Source organism: Tamandua tetradactyla, chromosome 14 (genome assembly GCF_023851605.1).
Source record: "Tamandua tetradactyla isolate mTamTet1 chromosome 14, mTamTet1.pri, whole genome shotgun sequence".
NCBI lineage: Eukaryota > Metazoa > Chordata > Mammalia > Pilosa > Myrmecophagidae > Tamandua > Tamandua tetradactyla.
In genome coordinates, this window is record NC_135340.1 from 73,249,137 (window position 1) to 73,270,362 (window position 21,226).

At 38.7% G+C, this 21,226-nt stretch overlaps 1 protein-coding gene across 1 annotated transcript in view; it reads left to right on the plus strand.

The window, feature by feature from the left end:
* The window catches only part of MYZAP (myocardial zonula adherens protein), a 95,466-nt gene that overhangs the window by 67,679 nt on the left and 6,561 nt on the right, over positions 1-21,226 (plus strand). Inside the window, exons 11-12 of the mRNA XM_077128024.1 lie at positions 7,130-7,213; positions 19,221-19,321. Coding sequence (XP_076984139.1) covers positions 7,130-7,213; positions 19,221-19,321 — 185 coding nt within the window. The remainder of the gene's footprint in view (positions 1-7,129; positions 7,214-19,220; positions 19,322-21,226) is intronic.

Sequence of the window (21,226 nt, forward strand, 5' to 3'; positions counted from 1 at the left end):
CAAACTTAATAGAAAAAATTGATTAAAATATGCGTCCTGTTCATATCTAGCCTGGCTGAATGCCACAAGACACATTAATTGAAAATGAATTTCCTACAAACCCAATCAAGCATCATGAAGATGAAAAATGTACCTTTTTCCTCCGTTCTTTCATTGATTTTTCATTTTCCCTGCTCAGACCTTCCTTCAGCAATTTTTCAGTTTCGTTTTGTTGCAGCCTTGATTCATTCCCTTCACCCCACCCCTGTCCCCTCAAATGAGCTCATGTACCATTTTCCTTGTCCTTTTTAAGCTGTTCCTTCCTGCCGCATTAGTGCAGGGCAGATTCCGATCTTTATCTTTTTAAAACATAGGGTACGCTTTATTATTATTTTTATCCTTGGTGTTTTATGGTAGCTCTTTTCAAGGAGAATGCGCTTTAAAAAATACAAGAGCTATGAAATAACAGTGTTACAAGACATCCAAAATATAATTAAGAGAAAACTGTAATGTAAAAATTAAAAAAGACCTCAGTGGAGAGTATGGCATATTAGTTATTCTCATTTTGCATTGTGGAATGTGTGACGATCAAACATGATTCCCATTTGGTGGGGGAAATGGAAGCAAATGTTTGCCAGATCACAGAGGAGACAGGAGGTTGGGTTGAAAACAAGGCCCCATCAGACAGGCTGAAGAGGAAGAGAAGGTGCCTAAAAGCTCTCTGAGCTCTCGGAGCTGCTTGCCTGTTCCCTCTCTCGCCTGCCCCAATGGGTTCACTGGTTGTGTGGAACCCTGGGGGCTTTTGATAGCCGTAACGCAGATCTTCAAGCTGTTTTCTTGAGAAATTTTCAAATAACCCAACACATGAAATTCACCCCCCAAAAACTACAGAGACTTACTCAGGTATCATATTCCCTGATTTATTTTTCCCTAGAACTCATTACTCTGCTTGTCACATTTTGATTAGAAGCTTTGGTTGACAGTGACAGATTTTTGATACACTTTTTGATTGGAAAATGAATTGGTTCTTCATAAATGCAGTTTCAAGTAGGAAGTCTTAAGATGAGGGTCCATAGGAAGGAGTAACGGAGCATGGGTTTGTAAAGGATGGGGAAACTTTGGTTTATTTTTGTGGTCAAGGTATGCGATGTGCTTGTGCAGACACACGCAGCTCTACGTCTTGATTTGGAATCCATGTGGGCTTGTAGGCCCTACCTGGCTGTCCTCAAATTAAAATGAAAACAAAGTAAAACAATGCACATTTCCAAGAAAATAAACCATGACATCAAATGCTTGGACTGGATTTTTAAAATAATCCCCTTCTCCTTACAAGATTTTAAGCAATTTGATTGAATGTGACCATCCGTTTTAATGTCCCTGCTAGTACTGGTGCTGGGACTAGAGTTGCACACGTGGCACGCTCAGTGTGTGATAAAGCTGATATGCCCCTTTTGTGAACTCCTCTTCAGTGTATGTCATGTTTATTTAAGGCATTTTTCAGGTTACATGTGTAATATCAGTTGCCAGCTGGTAATAAAAAACACCCCCAATGCCAGTTCCTTAAAAACTCATGTCAAGTGCTGTCTAGTATTTAATACTTATTTGCTGCTGTATTACTTTTTTTTAGAACCGCCAACAATGGATATCTTAGTTAGCTTAACCGTAGGCATATTTAAATAAAGTATCCATGATTACTTACATTTTTTTTAATACGCCTATGTTTAAACTAACTTAGATATCCATTTTAGGTGGTGAAGATTTCCATATGCTACTGTAAAAATATTTGTATCTTCATATTTTCCTGAAATCAGGATAATATTTAGTAACATAGGTCATTACTATAGCACTGCAGATATTTGTGAGAACTTGGTACTTGATATCTTGAGAAAATTCACAGTTTTGACAGCTGCTGTATTTCTTATATTCCTTTACTTTTCTTCAGTCCCTGAGTTCAATATTGAGTTATCTTTCATGAGTCTTGCACAACTGAGTGCAATCCACATCCCAGTTCCAACAGCAGGGCTATCTCATGTTCTGACATCCAACACGAAATGACCCGGGTCCTCTATACTACCAATAGAAAGAAAATTTCAGGAAGCCGAGAAGCCTCAAAACTTCCATGGTTGGGTGGGCCACAGTGGCTCAGCAGGCAGAGTTCTCGCTTGCCATGACAGAGACCCGGGTTCGATTCCTGGTGCCTGCCCGTGTAAAAAATAAAAACAAAGAATCCATGGTTGCAATGAAACCATAACAAAATCCATGCTACAATTTTTTTGTGCAATTTCCTTTTGCTTTCATCCACGTACACGCTGTTTTTGAAACAAAGTGGGAGGAGTCTTTTCCCAAAGCAGTGTATTATAAAGGTGTGGCTTGATACAGGTGATTTCAACTTCTAAGAGAAGGGTTCTTTTATATGAGCTCATTGATGCCCTGGATATTTGTCTGCTGTGAGCTTAGTTGCTGTCTAGTGAGAGAGGAAGATGTAGATGATGTGTCCTAGTAGGAAGTTTTTCAAAGGGCTGTGGTCACACAGAGGAGGGCTATGTGAAACCAGCCTGGAGGGCTTAGGAAATGCTGGCTTAGGAGGTGACTGTTGAGTAGGAGTTGCCTGGTGGAGGAGAGGCTGAAGAAGGCATTCATAAAGGAGGCCGAGCAGGTGGTCCAGCAGCCTGGAACCAGGGCTGCAGCATGTTCATGGAGCGCCTGCAAGGGTTCGGTGGCTTAGATATAGGGTTCATTGGAAAGAGGGGGGATCTGCATGACATGATGCTGGAGATTGGGACTACAGTGGAAGGGCCTCATGTACCGTGCTGGGAAGGTTAAACATTAGAGTCCTGGGACGATTTTTAATTAGGTCAGTGATACATTCAGAATCTCTAGAGCTGCCACTTTTTTAAAAGCTTCCAAAGGGTGATTCCAGTGTCCTGCCAGGTTAGCAGTGATTGCTCAGCTCAGACAGCCTGTGCAGGTAACTCATTGTGGCTAATGTGAAGAAAAGCCATTGTCAGCTTTAAGAAGCCAAGATTGTTATCCTCCACTTCCTCGTGTATCAAAGTGGCCTGCGCCCTACAAGATTGATCAGGCTGCAAGACATATATTCAATTTGAGTTACAAAAAACATGCTAAATGAGACAAAAATTAGAAAAAAAAATTATGAGCATTAGTTAAAAGGTTCCAGATTTTACCAGGGTGGGCTTTTTCCTTCTTGTTCTATAAAGGGATCTACTACATGGTATTTAAATTTAGCTGCTGCAATATGGTTCTGTTCTTGTTTAAGTAAAATGAGTGTTCCTCATTTCTCAGTTCTTAATGCCTTAACGTGAATCTGGTAACTCGAATCCATTTACCACCACCTGGTGACAGTAAGACCTAAGTGCAGCTTCATTGACATGGTAAACCTCTTTAAGGTCGTCTTTACAGATTGAGATGTATCAGAGCTTGAGAGCAGAGGTGTCAGATGGATTTCTCTTGCACACCAGCTTCACAGTGCCTGAGATTTTGGAGCGACCCCTGATGTGGAGACATGTCAGTTTAGTAGGTTCACCTTGGATCAGCTCAGTCTCCAAGAGTCTTTTCAGGACAGTTTGACCTTAAAGTCTAAATGATGGATTTGTTCAGGGATTGGTAGATGGGTTCATTGATTCATTCATTTGTGTTCTGAGAATATAATCAAGGTCTTTACTCTCCTTGACCTTGAGTGGCTGAGTCTAACTTAGAAGAGAGATACTAATTAGTAGTAACATGAGGACAGCTAATTTTTATTGAGTGCTCACATGTGCTAGGTACGCCAAGATACAACCTTCAGGCTCTTTGAAATTGGCACTTAAAACTAATATCGTATTCCATACAAATGGGTGATTCAGAGATTGTGAAAAAGAACCAAAGACGGGAGTCAGATACAATTAGAATGCTCTCAAGCCCTGAAGCAGGTGAGTCTGTTTATTTTAGAAACTGGGTGTCTCACTCTGGAGAAGGCGTGGGGATGTGTTCCAGGGGCAGGCCCCAGGGAGACTGAGTTGGGATTCAAACTTGGCACCCTTTGTCAGGCATGTGGTGCCAGGCACTCATGGTTTTTCATCTGAACAAGTCAATCCTGGTCACAGAATGTACTGTACAAAAGATCCTTCTGTAAGAAATGCTCAAGGATGAAAGCAAACATGATACTCAGCTTTCATTTAGCACAATAGGGTGGCAGCTTTCTGAAGCATCAATTCCTGTAACACACAAAGCTTGTCCTCAGAATCTTCAGTGCCCTAAATCCTTCTCAAAACCCCTTCTTTCTCCCCAGAACGAGGTGCCTCTTCATTCTGCAACAACACTTTACTCTCTGGACACAGAAAGGTCTTCTCCCTACAGCTGCTTTTCCAGATGACATCTTTTATTTGTATTTTAAACTGAAATCCAGGGGACAAAGATGAATGTTCTCAATTTTTTTCCTATGAGCTGTTCATTAGGATGTTCTTAAACCACATCTCTTAATTCCATCAATTCACAGACTACTCTGATGACTTCCGAGATAGTGAGACTAGTATATTTAAAATCACTTATGTTTTTTATTTCATTCAATATTACTCTGACATTCTTAGAACACTTTAATTCCATTATCCATTTTGCCTAGCACATAAGAGTTTTAGAAGTCTGTTTAAAAAATCTTAATAAGAAGGAGTGAAAAAGGAACACTATGAGGATAATTAAAACTTTTTTTTATTGGAGCAACTGCAGAATTACAGAAAAATCATGCAGAAAGAACAGAGTTCCTCTATACCCTGCACTCCACATTTTCCTTATTAATATTTTGCATTAGTGTGATACCTTTATTACAGTTGATGAAGCATATTATTGTAATTTTATATTAATAAGTAATTCCATAATTTACATTAGGGTCACTATGTTATAAAGTCTATGAGTTAAATTTTGTTTTTTTATTCTGGTGACATATATACAACCTAAAACTTTCTATTTTAACCACATTCAAGTATACAATTCAGGGTTAATTACATCTACAGTGTTGTGCTATGATCATGAAGACAATTTTTCCTACAAAAATAGAAAAGAATTTAAACACACTAAACTCTTTTCTTGCCGATAATTCTACCTCAAGCCAAAAATCATTTTCATTTATCTAACTTCTCATCCAGTTTTTATCTTCATTTTTGCAAACTTTTGTTTTTCCATCTTTCAAGGCTGTCTGCAAACACTTTTTCCATGTTGCCATATAATTGTTTTTAGTGTTTGTATAATATACTCCATCAGATTGATATTCTGTAATTTATTACTCATTCCTTTAGTGCCGGACATTAAGGTTATTTCCATTTTCCCTCTATTATAAATAATAGGAATGAGAACATCTTTGTATATATTGCTTTTTTTCTACTCTTGAATTACATCTTTAGGATAAATTCCCAGGAGTGGGATTAGTGGGTCAAAGGGTATAAACAGCTTTATAGCTCTTAATATTTATTGCTAAATTGCCCAAAGGGTCATTCTAATTTACAGTGCCACCTGCAGCACATGAGAAAAGCTGTCTTCTCAGCCTGGTTACTTCGGTCCATAGTTTTGGGCAAATTTAATAGGTATTAAATTTTCATTACTGTTTTTAATTAGTAATTTCTTTAATTATTATTAACAAAGGTGTGTTTCTCATTATATTCTATTCTGTATGATTTGCTTTTCGTATCAGAGGACTGTGTTTTTTGACACCAGGTGGAATTTAAAATGTTTTATAATGAAAATGTCAAGTGCACTTAGAACAGAAAGAAAAATCAGTAAAGTCCCATAGACTCATTACCCAGGTTCAACAATTAGCGAGATTTGGCTATATTTGCTTCCTCAAACTCTCCTGTTTTTCTCCTTTGTGCCATTATTTTGAAACAAATCCCAGACCCTGTACAAGTTTTTCCTCCGTATTTCACTATGCATTTCTAAAATATTTGTACCTTTTCACAATGCTGTTTTCACATCTGACAACGTTATTAATTCCTTGGTATCATTTGTACCAATTTGCATTTATACCAACCTTTGCATTGTTTCTGTTTGCTAATACCTGTGCATTCATCTTTCTCCACCTGTTTCATGCAAAAGCTAGCATGGCACACTTACCGTACCAGATACCACTTTAGTGTTGAGGCATCATTTTTTTTAATGATTTACCTAGACATCCATTGCTAGGATGTATTATGGTTTATTTAACCAGCCCCTCTTTGATGAGTTTTAGTTCATTTTGTGTTCTCTAAAAAATAAAAAATCCTGTGTCCGATCTTGTTGACCCCAGTGTGCCTTTGGGGTCAATTCCTAGAAATGGGATATGTGGGTCAAAGAGTATATATCTGTGGACTTTTTCTAGATAGTGCTAGCTTTCTCCATAGAAGTTGCACCATTTTGCACTGAAAGGGATTAAAAAATTTTTTGCAAATGCCCAAATTTAATTTATGAGGTTGATGGAAAGGCAGTGCTTTCTTAAAATTAATGAGTTATTAATTGGTCCTACAAACTGCTGCCACTGTTATCGAAGGCATGGCCTGACAGAGTTCTGTGCTTCCTGCTTGTAGGGAACCTGTGGTTTGCCCAGGGACCTGTGATGTAGGAATGAAGAACAAAGAATAGTCCAAGATACATCTCAAATCCCTCCTCCTTAGGAAAATTTCTCTGCTTACTCCAGGCCGCAGGAATCCTTGATCCTTTGCATTTCATTAGCACATTTAATGACAGTGATCCTTGTCCCCAACCAAAACTTGGTTCAACAAATACGATTGTACTAACAGGGATAATGGAGATAAGTGTTTGAAATTTGGGCTGCCTCAGAAATTCAGGCTGAATAATTATATGTGAAGTTCTTTCTCTATTTCGCAAAGAATATTCTCTTGGATGATAATAAGGGCATTATGGTGAAATCAGTGTGGAGATGATAAACAGATGCTAAGCAAAATTAATGAGGTGTGACTTTCCAAGATCTTGCTGAATATCTCCAAGTGCCTGGCCACAGAACCCCCTGTTCACAGAACAGCTCTTGTTAATACTGTTCCATGGAACTGAAAGAACCAATATGTTAGTTCTATTTAAATGAAATCCACAAGCACCGCTTTCAGTTGACTTACCTGTATTCATGCATTTCTATGTTTTTATTGACAATTTTCTATTTGCTTTTTTCTAGATCGAATCATTAAAGAAAAAAGTGCAACAGAAACAGCTCTTAATATTGCAGCTTTTAGAAAAGATATCTTTCTTAGAAGGAGAGGTAAGAAACTGTGTTTCCTTACATTGGTGTCTTCCTAACCATTAGATTTTATGTTACTGAGCCTCCACTGACACGTGCTTTTAAAAATATGACTATTTCTTGGCTTTATAAAATTGATTGAAGGTTAACTGCCAACACTGAAAATGAGGTTCTGACAGCTAGTTTTACTTTACCATCTGACTCTCCTCATTCCAGCTCATTCCTCACCTCTGCTTTTTTGGTCCTGGTTTTCCTTGTTCAAGAATTTTCTTAGGAAAAGAAAATTTTGCTAAAGAAAATTTAGCAAAAGAACAAAGACAAGGATGATTATCTTTGTATTAACAGTGGAAAAGCTGAGGCACTTAGAAAAAAGTGCTTTGCTCAAGGTCACCCAGTTTATTAGTTGCCAGGATTAGGCTTAGAGAAGGACTCCTAATCCAGTGCTCTTCTAATACTTGGGGTGAACATGTATTGGAGATAACTAAATTTTACCTGAAACTTTTAAGATATTTAGTATTCTTGACTTTGTGGCCTTGAAAAAGTCATTTCGTAGGTTTTGTATAAATTCCAGAGAGGAAAATTATGAATTCCTTAAGAGTTTATGTATTAACTGAGGGGAAAGCCAAAATCTATTTGCTCTAAAGGCTATGTATTAAGAGTTTGGCATTGAGCCTCCATGAAGAGCTTGTTTGCGTGTACCCTTGTCTCTGTTCCTAATTATAGTCCTTCCCAGTGAGAGACAGCCTAGGAGAGAATGAGGAAGTAAGGAGAGAGGAGAGAAGGAACATTTATTAAGCACCTAGTGTGTGATGGGCATTGGTTACTTTCCATATCTGCTGTGTAACAAGAAGATAAGAGTAGAATCAAGTTTACCCAAATGTGAACCCAGGATCTGCTTCTGACTGGCTTGGTGACTCTGGGGGAGGTTTCTATAATTATAAACTGGTAATAATAACAGCACCCATATGTGTGTGACAGTGAAATGAGAATGCATATGAAGTGCCCGGCATGTACTAAGCACGTGATAATTGTAGACCTACTGTTGTTGTTCACCCTTTGTTAAAAAGGACGTCCTGTGAATTAGGTTACATTTACCCCCATGTTTATGGATGGGGAAACTGAGATTCAGGGACATTAGGGAGCCTGCTCGTGATTACAGGTGGAGATAGGCTAGCCTGAGTCCAGAGCCTGAGCCTCCCAATCACCATTTTTGCAGGGGTAGCAAGATGGGTCTTTATTTACTCTCTGCTTAAGAGGCTGCCTTCAAGTCATTACCAGAAGTTGCTGACTCCTGACTGGGCGGAGAAATGGGTACTTACTTTGCCATCTTCCCCTCCACCATCTGTGAGTCCATCTCCAGCCTTATGAACAAGCGTTTATATTTCTAAGATTTCCCTCTGAAATCACCGCTTCCTGTGGGAGGCATCCCACCATAATCATCCATTAACTCCTGGGTCAGGAGAAGGGAGTGGACACCCTGAGAGTCAGAGAGCATGCTGGTGGACAACTGGGTGCACGGAGAAAGGGCAGTTCTAGGTGAGAGGGAGGAGATGCCAAGAGGAGAGGCGGAAGGTCACCCCCCTGACACACACAGCTCTGGTGTGCTACTCAAACAAGCTCTCCTACTGATAGGTTCTTAAATGTTCAAAAGGATATATGCATGGAGAAGAGTCTTACATATATTTGTACTTTGTTTAATGCTCAATGCATTGAACTCATCATTATCTTTGGTATGGTTATCTCAGACCCTGAGATGTAAGGTATGGGTCCAAATAGTTGATTTGGGTGGTGATCCCGGGGAGCACCAGCAGGGGCGTGGGAAGATGAGACTGGACAGGGAAGAAGGCCAGTAATGGGTGCCTTCTGGAGCAGACCACCACTAAGGGCAACCGAGGCTCGCTTGTACTGGATCTCTAGGAGATGGTGTAGATCTGGCCTCTGAGATGTCCTTAGCAAAGGGCGGGGAAGCTGGGATATTTATCTACTAATTCTTCTCAGTAATTGGTTGAAGACTGCTTCTAGGGGTTGTGGCAATTTTGGCCCATACTGGGCAGAGCCAGTTGGACCAGTTTTCCTTGAGCAATTTACACATTTAGCTGAACGAGTGTAAGGCTTGGCCAAGCCAGTTCCTATTATTATAGGGGCCAGAAGTCTTTTGCCTGCAGCACCCCAAGGAATTCATCCTAGGAGGGTGAGGAGTCTTCCAGGACACAATTCTTACAGGCTGGTAATATGTCAGCTTCTTTTAATAGTCCAAATATTTTTACAATACATAGGTGTTTGGGCCCTATATGAAATCTTAGGGTTTGAGTTTCATAAGCTGATTATCTTGTGTGAAGTCAATTCTCTTATTATTTGTTCTGACTTGTCCAGATAGTGTTTTGGGATTTATTGACCAAGTCTGCTCCTCTTAGCCACAGTACTGATAGTTTTAAAGAAATAATATTACATGTCTTCTCATCTTGGCCCCCTTCAGACCTAACAGTCTTGAATCTAACATGTGCCCTCACTTAGTCCATTCCTATCTGTTCCCAGGAAAGTTTTAGCTGCTTTCCTTCTTTAGTCATGGATTTCAGTACTGCTCGGAGTACACACCGAAGTGTTGGGGCTACTTTGTGTCAGCTCTTGAGAGCCAATTGTGTGCATGTCTTCTCAGTTTTGCATTCAGTAGTATCATACTGAAAGCTTGGTATTAGCTATAGTGGGAATCTTTACGCCAGAGAAATTGGCAAACACCGTAAATCGGGACTCTTTTCTCTGGAAATCTGATCGTTAAAAATTTACCAGCACACTAATAAAACTCAGTGGTTCTAAACAAGGGTTCTCTTTTGTTTTTATTTTTACAAGCAAACCCTCTGTGCCAGTTTGAAACTGTCCTGTACCCCAGAAAAAGCCAAGTTCTTTAATCCTCATTCAATATTGCTTGGTAGGATCTTTTGATTGTTTCCATGGAGATAGAACCCACCCTATTGTGGGTAGTAACTTTTGATTAGGTGGTTTCCGTGGAGATGTGTCTCCACCCATTCAAGGTGGAGTTGCTTACAGGAGCCCTTTAATTGGGAACCATTTTTGAAAAAGCTTTAGAGCCAACAGAGCCCCACAGCCAGAGCTTTGGAGATGCAGCAGGGAAACACCCCCAGGGAGGCCTCATGAAATTAGAGATAGCTAGCAGATGCCGCAATGTGCCTGCCCAGCTGAGGGAGAATCCCTGAACATCACTGGCCTTCTTGAGCCAAGGTATATTTCTCTGGATGCTTTAATTTGGACATTTTTGCAGCCTTAGAACTGTAAACTTGCAACTTAATAAATTCCCCTTTTAAAAACCATTCCATTTCTGATATATTGCATTCCAGCAGCTTAACAAACTAAAACACCCTCCTCTTCCCCCGCTTCCTAATTTAGTTTTTATTTCAGTAAGTTTGCTATTTCTAGTCATCCCTTTTAAGTGGTATACAATTTTGCCCTTAAGTGTCTTACTTACTTGACTGAACGTAATGTTGTCAAGATTTTTCTATGTTGCAGTTTGTTTCACAACTTCTTTCTTTCTTATATCTGAATAATATTCCCTTATGTGTATGTATCACAGTTTTGTTTATCTGTTCATATGTTGATGAACACTTGGGCTGTTTTAGCTTTTGGCTATTGTGGATAATGGTGCTATAAACATTGGTATACAAGTATTGTTTATGACTCTGTTTCCATTCTTTGAGTATATATCTAGCAATGGGCTTTCCAGATCAAATGGTAATTCTATATTTAGCTTTTTTGAGGAACAACCATATTGCCTTCTACAATGGCTGCATCGTTTTACATTCCCACCAGTGATGCACTGAGGTTCCTATTTCTCTGTGTCCTCCCCATCAGTTGCTGTTTTCCTTTTTTCTAATAATAGCTATCTTTGAGTGTATATGGAGTGGTATCTTGTGGTTTTAATTTGCGTTTCTCTAATGGCTGGTGATGTTGAGCATCTTTTCATGTGTTTATTGGCCATTTGTTTATCTTCCTTGGAGAAATACCTATTCAAGTCCTTTAAGCAAGGGTTTGGATTTAGATCCTGACACCTCCTCTTAGCTGAGCCATCCTGGTCAAGTGCTGAGTCTCAGTTTCAGCATTTGTAAAATGGGGATAATCATATCCACTTGGAAGGATATTTTTTAACCGAGTACATTTACATGTAAAGTATGCAAAGCACTTAGTACTGTACTTGCTCAGTGTGAGTGATTGACAAATATTAATTCTTTCTCCATGGTACTCGGCATTTTGGAGGCTTAGATTGTCATACCCATATTCTGCCACTCATTGTATGTGATCTTGGACAAATCAGACAACCACCAACCTGGGCTCAGTTACTTCACCTTTACCGTGGAGGCAGGTGGGGGGTGGGGAGATGTGTAGGAGAGGACTTAGAGCATCTCTAAGTTTATTTTTATTATTAATGTTTGGAAACTTCTGTTGGCTTTTTCAAATCATGTTAGAACATTGGATAAACAGTTCCAGAGAACACTGTATAACTGCTCCCTGGACTTGGAAGAGGCTAGGTCCTTTCCTGAATCCTGCCTGAAAAAATCCAGAACCCTTTCTTTTCTTTTTTTTTTTTTTTTTAAACAAAGAATGTGGATTCTTTGTTTGGGTCCCTGAATTCATCATTTGTACTTACCTATATTTAAACTCTTTACATACATTGTATTTCATTTTGTACCCTTTCCCCTACTCCCCAGTTCCTAAAAGCTTGCTCTAGCCTGCCCTTAATCAGATTTGATTCTCATCAAATGATTTGAAATCTTCCTGATACAATAATATGCCCGTTCTTCTTTCTTTTTCTTCTGGAAAAGAACTATCCCATTACCTCCTTCTGATGTACGAACTAATGTTAAAATAAGATTACAAGCATATATTTTCACTAATAAGCTTTCTGATACTCTGAACAGACTGCATTCCATTTTTCTCTGCTGAACAATCCCAACCTTGCAACTCAACTCACAAGTCAGAGAAAAGGATTCAGGTGACTTGGATTTGTCTCTTCTGCCTTTAATGTGTGGTTCCTAAACCTTCCACTGTGTCTGTTGTGCATTCTTGGGGCTACTACTAATCTTCCTGTGTAATAGTGGGGCGGCAGCGCCAGGGCTCCCAGAGTGGTGGACGCAATTTTGTTCAGTGGTGGTGCTCTGCAGCTCAGGGCTGCTCACTCCCCAGGGCTCGAGAGAGTTGGGGAGGAGTTGGCTGCAGTATATTAGTAAACATAATTTCTAAAAAAAATGCCAAAAGGTGCCACACCAGGTTCTTCCTTCCTGGTAGGCGCTCAAGCCTCCCAAGCTACTGTGTGTTATGTATTACACATATAAACACAAGGTGGAGGTATTTGAAAGCAGGAAAACCCTGGAGCTTGCTTCTCAATCCTAGAAGCAGTCTTATATGGAGCACAGTGCTGGCAGCTGTTGAAGCTATACTTTGTTATTCCACATTAGTTACATTCTGCAAAACTGAGAAGCGGTAATTTTTGTTTTACTACATCAAGTCCTATCGGTTTTCTTTTTAAACTGTTTCATAATTCTACCTTTCCTTTTACAGCCGCTGTCTAGGGTCTTACCGTTGTTTTTTTTCCTGATCCATTTTATTGTGTATTAATTTACAAAAATAAACTGCATCTATTTAAAGTGCAATTTGATGAGTTTTGACAGTTGCATGTAGCTATGAAACCACAATCACAATCAAGATGTAGAACATCATTCCCCAAAGATTGTCTGTTTTCCTTTGCAATCTATCCCTCCATTTACTCTTAGGCAACCATTGACTTATTATTTTTTTTTTGGAGGGGGGGAGGTGAGGAGTGGTGGTGGGAGATCACTTTTGTTATTTTTTTGTTACTGTAGATTTGTTTGAATTGTATATAAATGTGATCATATATCATGTACTCTTGTATCCCAGCCTAATGATTTGAGATTCATCCTGTTGCTGTCTGCATTTCTTTTGATTGCAGAGGAGTGTTAATCCATTTACCTGTTGATATGCATTTGGGTTATTTCCAGTTCAGGGCTATTGTGAATAAAGCTGCTAATGAATGAACATTCCTGTCTGAGTCCTTGTGTGACCACATGTTTTCATTCCTTTTGGGGGAAATTCCTAAGAGTGGAATAGCTGAATTGTATGGTAGGTGTAGATTTAACTTTTAAGAAACTATCACGGTTTTTCAAAGGGGTATGGTGTTTTACATTCCCATCAGCAATTTGAGTTTTCCAGTTTTTCCACATCCTTGCCAAGGCTTGATATTGTCAGTCTTTTAAATTTAGCCATAGTAGAGGAAATGTAATATTGCATTGTGGTTTTATTTTGCATTTCCTTAGTGACTAATGACATTGAGCAGCTTTTCATATTATTATTGGCAATTTGTATATCTTATTTTGTGAACTGTCTGTTCAGATCTTTTGCCTGTTATTTTATTAAGTTTTTGTTTATTTGAAATTGACTAAGTAAGAGTTATTTATGTATCCTGGATGACAGTTATTTGTCTGTGCTTTTTTGTCCTTATGCTTACCACAAGGTCTGATTTCCTCTAAGAATTTTATAGTTTTTACTTTTACATTTAGTTCTATGGTCCATTTTGAGTTAATTTCTGTTTTGTATGAGGGTTGATAGTCTTTTTCTCCTCCCAGGAGTTCACTTGTAACTTTTAGTTTCTTTTTAATTCTTGATGTTAGTGATTTGTATTCTCTGTCTGCGCTTCTTCCCTTTATCTTTTTCTTTGATCAGTCTAGCGAGGGGGTTATCAATTTTGCTGGTGTTTTTCTTTTCTTAAAAAAAATGCATTTGATTTTAATTTTTCCATTTGTTTTCTATTTCATTGATTTCTGTTTTTCCTTTAAATTACATTGAGTTTATTTTGCTCTTCTTTTTATAGTTTTTTCAGGTGGAACCTTAGGTCATTGATTTTAGACCTGTCTTCCCCCCCGCCCCTTTTTTTTTTCTTTTTGTATGCTCTACAGTAGGGGTAGGGGGTCACATTTCATTCTTTTTTCATGTGACTATCCTGTTATAGCAGCACCATTATCATTATTAATTTTGGGGGGAGTGCACGGGCTAGAAATAGAACCCAGGTCTCCCACATAGCAGGTGAGAATTCTACCATTGAACTACCCTTGCACTGCAACCCCTGCCCCATCTTCTTTTAAAATATAAATCTTTAAAGCTATCATTGTTCCCTTACGTTCTGCTCCACTGCATCTCACACACTTTTGATATAATGTGTTTTCATTATCATCAATTCGAAATATTTTCTGATTTCCCTTAAGATTCTTCCTGATCTATGGATTATTTACAAGTATCCATACTTGTAAATATGGATTTACACATCATATGTAATATGTAAATACATATGTAATACATATGTAATACATCTATCATACATATGTAAATATATAAATATTCAGAAGTTAATATTTGGTGTTTTTCTAGATGTCTTATTGTTTTTTGTTTCTAATTTAATTCTTTGTGGTTAGAGAACATACTTTGTGTAGTTTTAATTCTTTTAAATTTATTGAGATCTGTTTTATGGCCCAGCGTATGGTTTATCTTGGTTAAATGTCATGAAAAAAAAAGTAATCTGTTGTCTTATATGTTCTGTAAATATCAGTTTGGTTTTAGTGGTTGATAATATTGGCCAGATCATTTATGTCTTTCCTTGTTTTGCATTAATTGTCCTATCAGTTGCTGAGAGAGAGTTGTTAAAATCTCTTACTATGGTTTTTTACTGTATTTCTCCTTTTTATTCTATCTGTATTTACTTCACGTATTTTGAGGCTCTATTAAGATAACGTTTCTGATTATAATGTCTGTATGACGAGTTGACCTTTTATTATGAAATATTAGTCTTTAAATGTGTTAATACTCTCTTGAAGTGTAGTTTACCTGATATTAGTATAGCTGTTCCTGCCTTCTTATGTTTACTGTTTCTATGGTATCTCTTTGTACGTCGTTTATTCTCAACTGATCCGTGTTTATGTACTTGAAATGCGATTGGCAGTTTCTGTCTCTCAGTTTTTTGTTGTTTTTTTTTGTTTTGGAGTGGGCAGGCTCTGGAAATCGAACCCTAGTCTCGGACATGGCAGGTGAGAACTCTGCCACTGAGCCACCGGTGCCCGCCTGTGTCTCTCAGTGCTTTAAAGATGCTGTTCCATTGTCTTCTGGTTTCTATGGTTTCTGATGAGAAGTCTTTGGTCATTCGAATTATTGCTTTCAAGGTTGTTCTTTACCTGGGGTTTTCAGCAGTGTGACTGTGATGTGCCAAGGTGTGCTTCTCTTCTAATTTATTCTGCTTGGGGTTCACTAAACTTCTTAGGTTTGCACATTTATGTCTTTTGCCAAATTTGGGGGTTTTTCAGCATTATATCTTTTAAGTATTTTTATCTGCTCTATTTGTTTTCCTATTCTCTTTCTCTGACTCCAGTATGCTTATGTTAGGCTTTTAAATTTTTCCTACTTTCCCTGAAAATCCATTCATTGTTTCTAATCCTTTATTTCTTTATTTTCTTCAGATTGGATGGTTTCTATTAATGTATCTTCAAGCTTATTGACTCCTTCCTTTGCCATATTTATGCATCTCTTAAGTCTATCTAGTGAATTTTTAGATTTCAGAAATTGTATTTTTCTGTTCTAAAATTGCCATTTGGTTCTATTTATATTTTCTACTCTTTTTCTTTTTGGTTCTTCTTCTGAATGAATTATGAGCACATTATCCTTTACCTCGTTGAATATAGTTATAGAAACTTCTTGAAGTCCCTGTCTGAATTAGAACATCATTGTTATCTCTGGATTGGCATCTGTTGATTTTCTTTTCCCTTTGAAATGGGCCCTATTTTCCTGAGGCTTCTTATGTCGAGTAATTTTGGGTAATGACCTAAACATTGTGAATGTGTTGTTGTGAAGAATTTGGATTCTGTTTTATTGTCCCCAAGGAGTACTGATTATTGTAGCAGACAGTGAATTTGTTAGAGGCAACTGCACCCTGCCAGGCATGCCCGTGGCAGGCATTTGGGGTGGGGAATAGTTGAAATCTCAGTTCCGTTCTTTCAGCCTTAGCTGCAACCATTTTTCAGTTTGCTCCACACACCTTGTTCTCTGACTTTCTCCTCTTTTGACTTCCCCTTCAACCCTGTGGTCCTGTTTATCATGTGCTCCTCTTCCTGAGTCCCTCTGCCAGAACGATGGTCTTTCTTTTGAATTTTTACCACCCCTATGCTGCCACTACTATAACCGTTCTACTCTCTGCTTAAAGCTGCAAGAAGAAACCAATATCAAAAAAAAAACAAACAAAAATATAACAGAGAACCCATTCTGTGCTAAACAGTGTATGTGTTATCTAGTACTCTAGAATCACACCTCAACTTAGCTCCAACAAAACAAAGACAAATGCTTTAATTTTTTCTGGTTATGCTAATATCATGCTCATTTTAAGACATAAATATGTTTATTTATTTAATAAGTATTTATCAGACATCTACTTGCCATGTTTGATTATACAGACAAGAAACTGAATATGGTTATTGCCTCATGAGTCTTTAGGTAGCCCTACAGAAACACATATGAAAGGGCTGCTCTATGTTTTACCTACCCTCCAAAACTTGTTAGTAGTTTTGTTTTGTTTTTTGTCCAGAGTTTATAGTTTTTATCTGCAGAGAGCTCAGTTTCCTAAGCCTTCATTCCTCTGTATGAGAAATGGGACTCTCACTCTTTGAATAAGATGACGGTTGTGACCTTTCTAAGTTGTCGACTTGTCTTTAGTCTTGTTTCTCTCCAGTCCAGTTTTCATCTGGGAGTCCAAGTGATTGAAAGAAAATCTAAGTTTGATGTTGCCTTTATGGGATAATGTCTCAGCTCATTGTAATGGCCTGTTTAACCCTTTATGAATAACTCTTGCCTACCCGTGAACTTCAGGAAGGTGCCTGTTCTCAACCCAGTATGTTTGTGTAAGTCCGGAATACTCATCCCTTTTGCTTTCTTTTCCTTGACTAACTCCACGGACTCTTCATGGACCATCCAACCTCTCTCCCTGTTTTGAGTTGTTTCCCTCTGAGTTTCCCGTTATTATTCTTTGGGTCCATCTAGCATGGGCCTGACCAGTTTGTCCTGTAATTTTATGCTTACGTTTCATACCCAAACAAGATCGAGCTCCTTAAGGCTTGGAAATCCTGCCACATTTCATCTCTCTAACCGTTATCTACCTCCGCCCACCCAGTGTCACATTTTGACCGATATATAGTTTTTTTACTGATTATATTGAATTTTCATGAGTATAAAAGTTTATCATTTTTGTGCATCTGTGGGTGTCTGATATGTATACATAGAGTTCCCATGAAATAGAACAAAGAGTTCTGGGAGCCCTGTTCACTCTTCTGCTGTGTACCATTCGGGGCATATTTGCCGACCTTGTCTTGTATGCATGCCCCTTCACTCTAGGCCCTGACATACAGCATTCTGTGAAATCCTTGTGATTAAAGTCTTACCGCTGAGAAGGGGCAAGGTGGTTAGAGTTGCTAGAGCTTGTCAAGGGCAGGCTTCTTCTGCCTTTCTTTACTTGTGAATGTGTATGTAAGGGTGTGTGTGTGTGTGTGTGAGAGAGAGAGAGAGAATGAAAGGCCCTGGTGGTGAGCCGGCACCATTGTCCCGTATGGAGCACCAGGTGATAAATTCAGATCCGAGATCTGTCATGGCTTGTCAGCTGCTAGAGGAGCTGGAGTGTGTTCTCTTCCTTTATGCCATTTCTTATTTATCAGAAAGGAGCCTTAGAACTTACATCCTACAGAATGCAGGTTTGTACAAGAACTGCTGTTTTGCTCCATGGAATCACCCATTCTGAGAAGGCGTTACTGAGCTATAACCCACATTGCTTCTTACAAAACAAATGAGCTTCTGTTTCCAACAACTTTTAATCTTGTACATGTTATGTAGTATCCTAGAATCTTGTTGCAACTTCAGCTCCAACTGAAAAAAAAAGAAGGAAGATAAATGCTTTAATTTTATTGGCTATGCAAATAGCATGCTCATTGTAAGACATAGAGGCATCTATTCACTCAATAAATATTTATCAAGCATCTCCTATCTCTCATGCTTTGATTACACAGGCAAAGAGATAAACATGGTTATTGCCTCATAAAACTAGGCTAGCCTTACAGAAAAACATACAGAAGGACTTTTTAAAAAAAACATCCAAAAATCTCAGTACACAGAGATAAACACTATTAGCCGCTCTGTGAAATTTTCTTATGTGTGTCCTTTGAATTCCAGGCGCCATCTCGTCATCTCTTTTCATTTTAATATCCTCAGCTCTCTTGCTCCTTTGTCCTTCATTTCCCTCGTGAGGCAAGTTTCTAATTCCTGAGCATCTAATCACTGACCTATGTAATGGTTAGCTCTGGTCTGAAATAAAGCTAGTCAGAATGCTAATTTTAACCTCTTGGGGCTTTTTTTACTTTATATGTTTGGGATTCTGAAATTTTTCACACCTATGAAATACAAATTTTAAGTCATAGAGGTATTTCCCACTAAATTAAATTAATAGACTTGTTTTATAGTTTAATGAGGGGGTGTTAAAAGTTGAGCAGAACCTTATTTATGATAATGCCATCCATAAGAGACTAGTTAAATAAATAATGTATATCCGTACAATGGAATACTGTGAACCTATTAAAATAGTTTGTTGATATAAAAAGAAAGCTGATAAACATGGAAATCCAATGGTAAGTTGTTAAGTTGGAAGAAAAAACAGATTGTAATGTAGATTAGGATATTTATTTTGTTTCTGTTTATGTATAATTGAATGCATATGTATTTACATGCACAGAGAGCTGTCTGCAGGGGTTCCATGGTTCAATGAATATTTTTTGAGTACTTGCTGTGTATGAGGGACTCAAGAAGTATGCTATGATAGGTTTCCCCCACGGCATGGGGGAAAATAGGAATACCTATAAATGTTATTATGCATATTTGTGGGGGAACATATTTGCTTTACTAAAAGTATTGTTTTTCTGATTTCTAGAATAATGAACTCCAAAGCAGGTTGGACTATTTAATGGAAACCCAGCCCAAGACTGAAGTGGAAACCAGAGAGATTGGAGTGGGCTGTGATCTTCTACCCAGGTATTTAGGAATTTCCTGTTTTTCTGGCTCAAATTCTTCTTTGACTCAGAATACTTCACTGGGCTGTTATTACCAGAATTTCATCCTTTCTATCAAAAATCTTTCTGCAAAGCTAAGTGGTGGCTGCTGAGGGGTCTGACTGGTTTCTTTGGGAGCAGGGGCATTGCGCACGGCAGAGGGATAGAGAAGGAGAGAGCTGGGGAAGCCATGTCAGAGAGAGAGCCACTCTATCAGCAAGTGTGTGCATTTCTTCGTTCATTCATTCATTCAGCAGACATCTGTTAGGTATCTTGTGCCAGACCACTGTGATGCAGAGAGGAACAAGTTTTGGTTTGTGCCTGCAGTCTGGAGGGAGTGACAGATTATGTGGACAGATATTAACACCAGTGTGAGAGAAACTTAAAAGGTGCTTTAGTAATATGGAGAAGGGAGGGTCACAATCTTGAGTATTAATCTTTTCCCCAGTGCCATAGCAGTATTGTCAAGTCCTGGATCCGATTCATAAATAAATGGTCTGCTTGAGTCCTGAGCAGATTTTTTTTTTTTAAATACCAAAAACCACCAAACAAACGCAAACATTCCTATTTCGATCATTCCATTCTACATATATAATCAGTAATTCACAATATCATCACATAATTGCATATTCATCATCATGATCATTTCTTGGAACATCTGCATCTATTCAGAAAAAGAAATTAAACGAAAACAGAAAAAAATGTATACGTACCATACCCCTTACCCCTCCCTTTCATTGATCACTAGCATTTCAAACTAAATTTATTTTAACATTGGTTCCCCCTATTATTTATTTTTATTCCATATGTTCTACTCATCTGTTGACAAGGTAGATAAAGGGAGCATCAGATACAAGGGTTTTACAATCACACAGTCACATTGTGAAAGCTATATCATTATTCAGTCATCCTCAAGAAACATGGCTACTGGAACGCAGCTCTACATTTTCAGGCAGTTCCCTCCAGCCTTTCCATTACATCTTGAATAACAAGGTGATATCTACTTAATGCGTAAGAAAAACCTCCAGGATAACCTCTCAACTCTGTTTGGAATCTCTCAGCCATTGACACTTTGTCTCATTTCACTCTTCCCCCTTCTGGTCGAGAAGGTTTTCTCAGTCCCTTGATGCTGAGTCTCAGATCATTCTAGGGTTTCTGTCCCACGTTGCCAGGAGTCCTGGGCAGATTTGATAACTCTGACCTGGTTGGTTGACTTGCATTCCCTGGCTGGAGGGCCGTTCGTGGTGTTGCTGCCACACACACCCGTGCAAGGGCCTCTCCCCCATGAGGTCAGAGCCCATGATCCAGTAACCTGCCTTTGGTAACTAACCCACTGGCTCTTGTGGCTCAGAACTGTGCGTGACCCAAAGAGGACATACGACACGTTTCCAGCCTGATTACATGGGTTCTGTGATTTGGGTAACAGTCACAGGGTGCCTGGTACATTGACTGTAGGAGGGCGTGTTCTCATGTAATCAGAGGCATTTGTGTGGTTTGTTTTGGGTATTAGTGGTCCAGAAAAAATGTAGAATCCTGGAACCTTGAATGGTACATCTAGTGGGGAACGGTATAAGCTGATCACTAGGCTGGGGTAGGGGTTCTCTGGTTCTCATCCCACCAGCCGGCAGCAGGAGCACTCAGGCCTGTTTCTCTTCACTGGGGTCTCGGTTTCCCAATCAGAACTTGGGGTTCTGGCCAGGTGACTTCTCAGGTCTCTTCCAGCCCCAACTTTGTATACAAAGCCTCATTTCCTTACTTTAGTATTTTTATTCATTATTGATATCTTCTTTTTCCTTTTTTTTTTTTTATTACAATTAGCCACTTGCCATTCTCCAAGAATTTGCTGAAAGCACCATTAAGCTTCCTTGGACAATGTTCTCATTTTCAG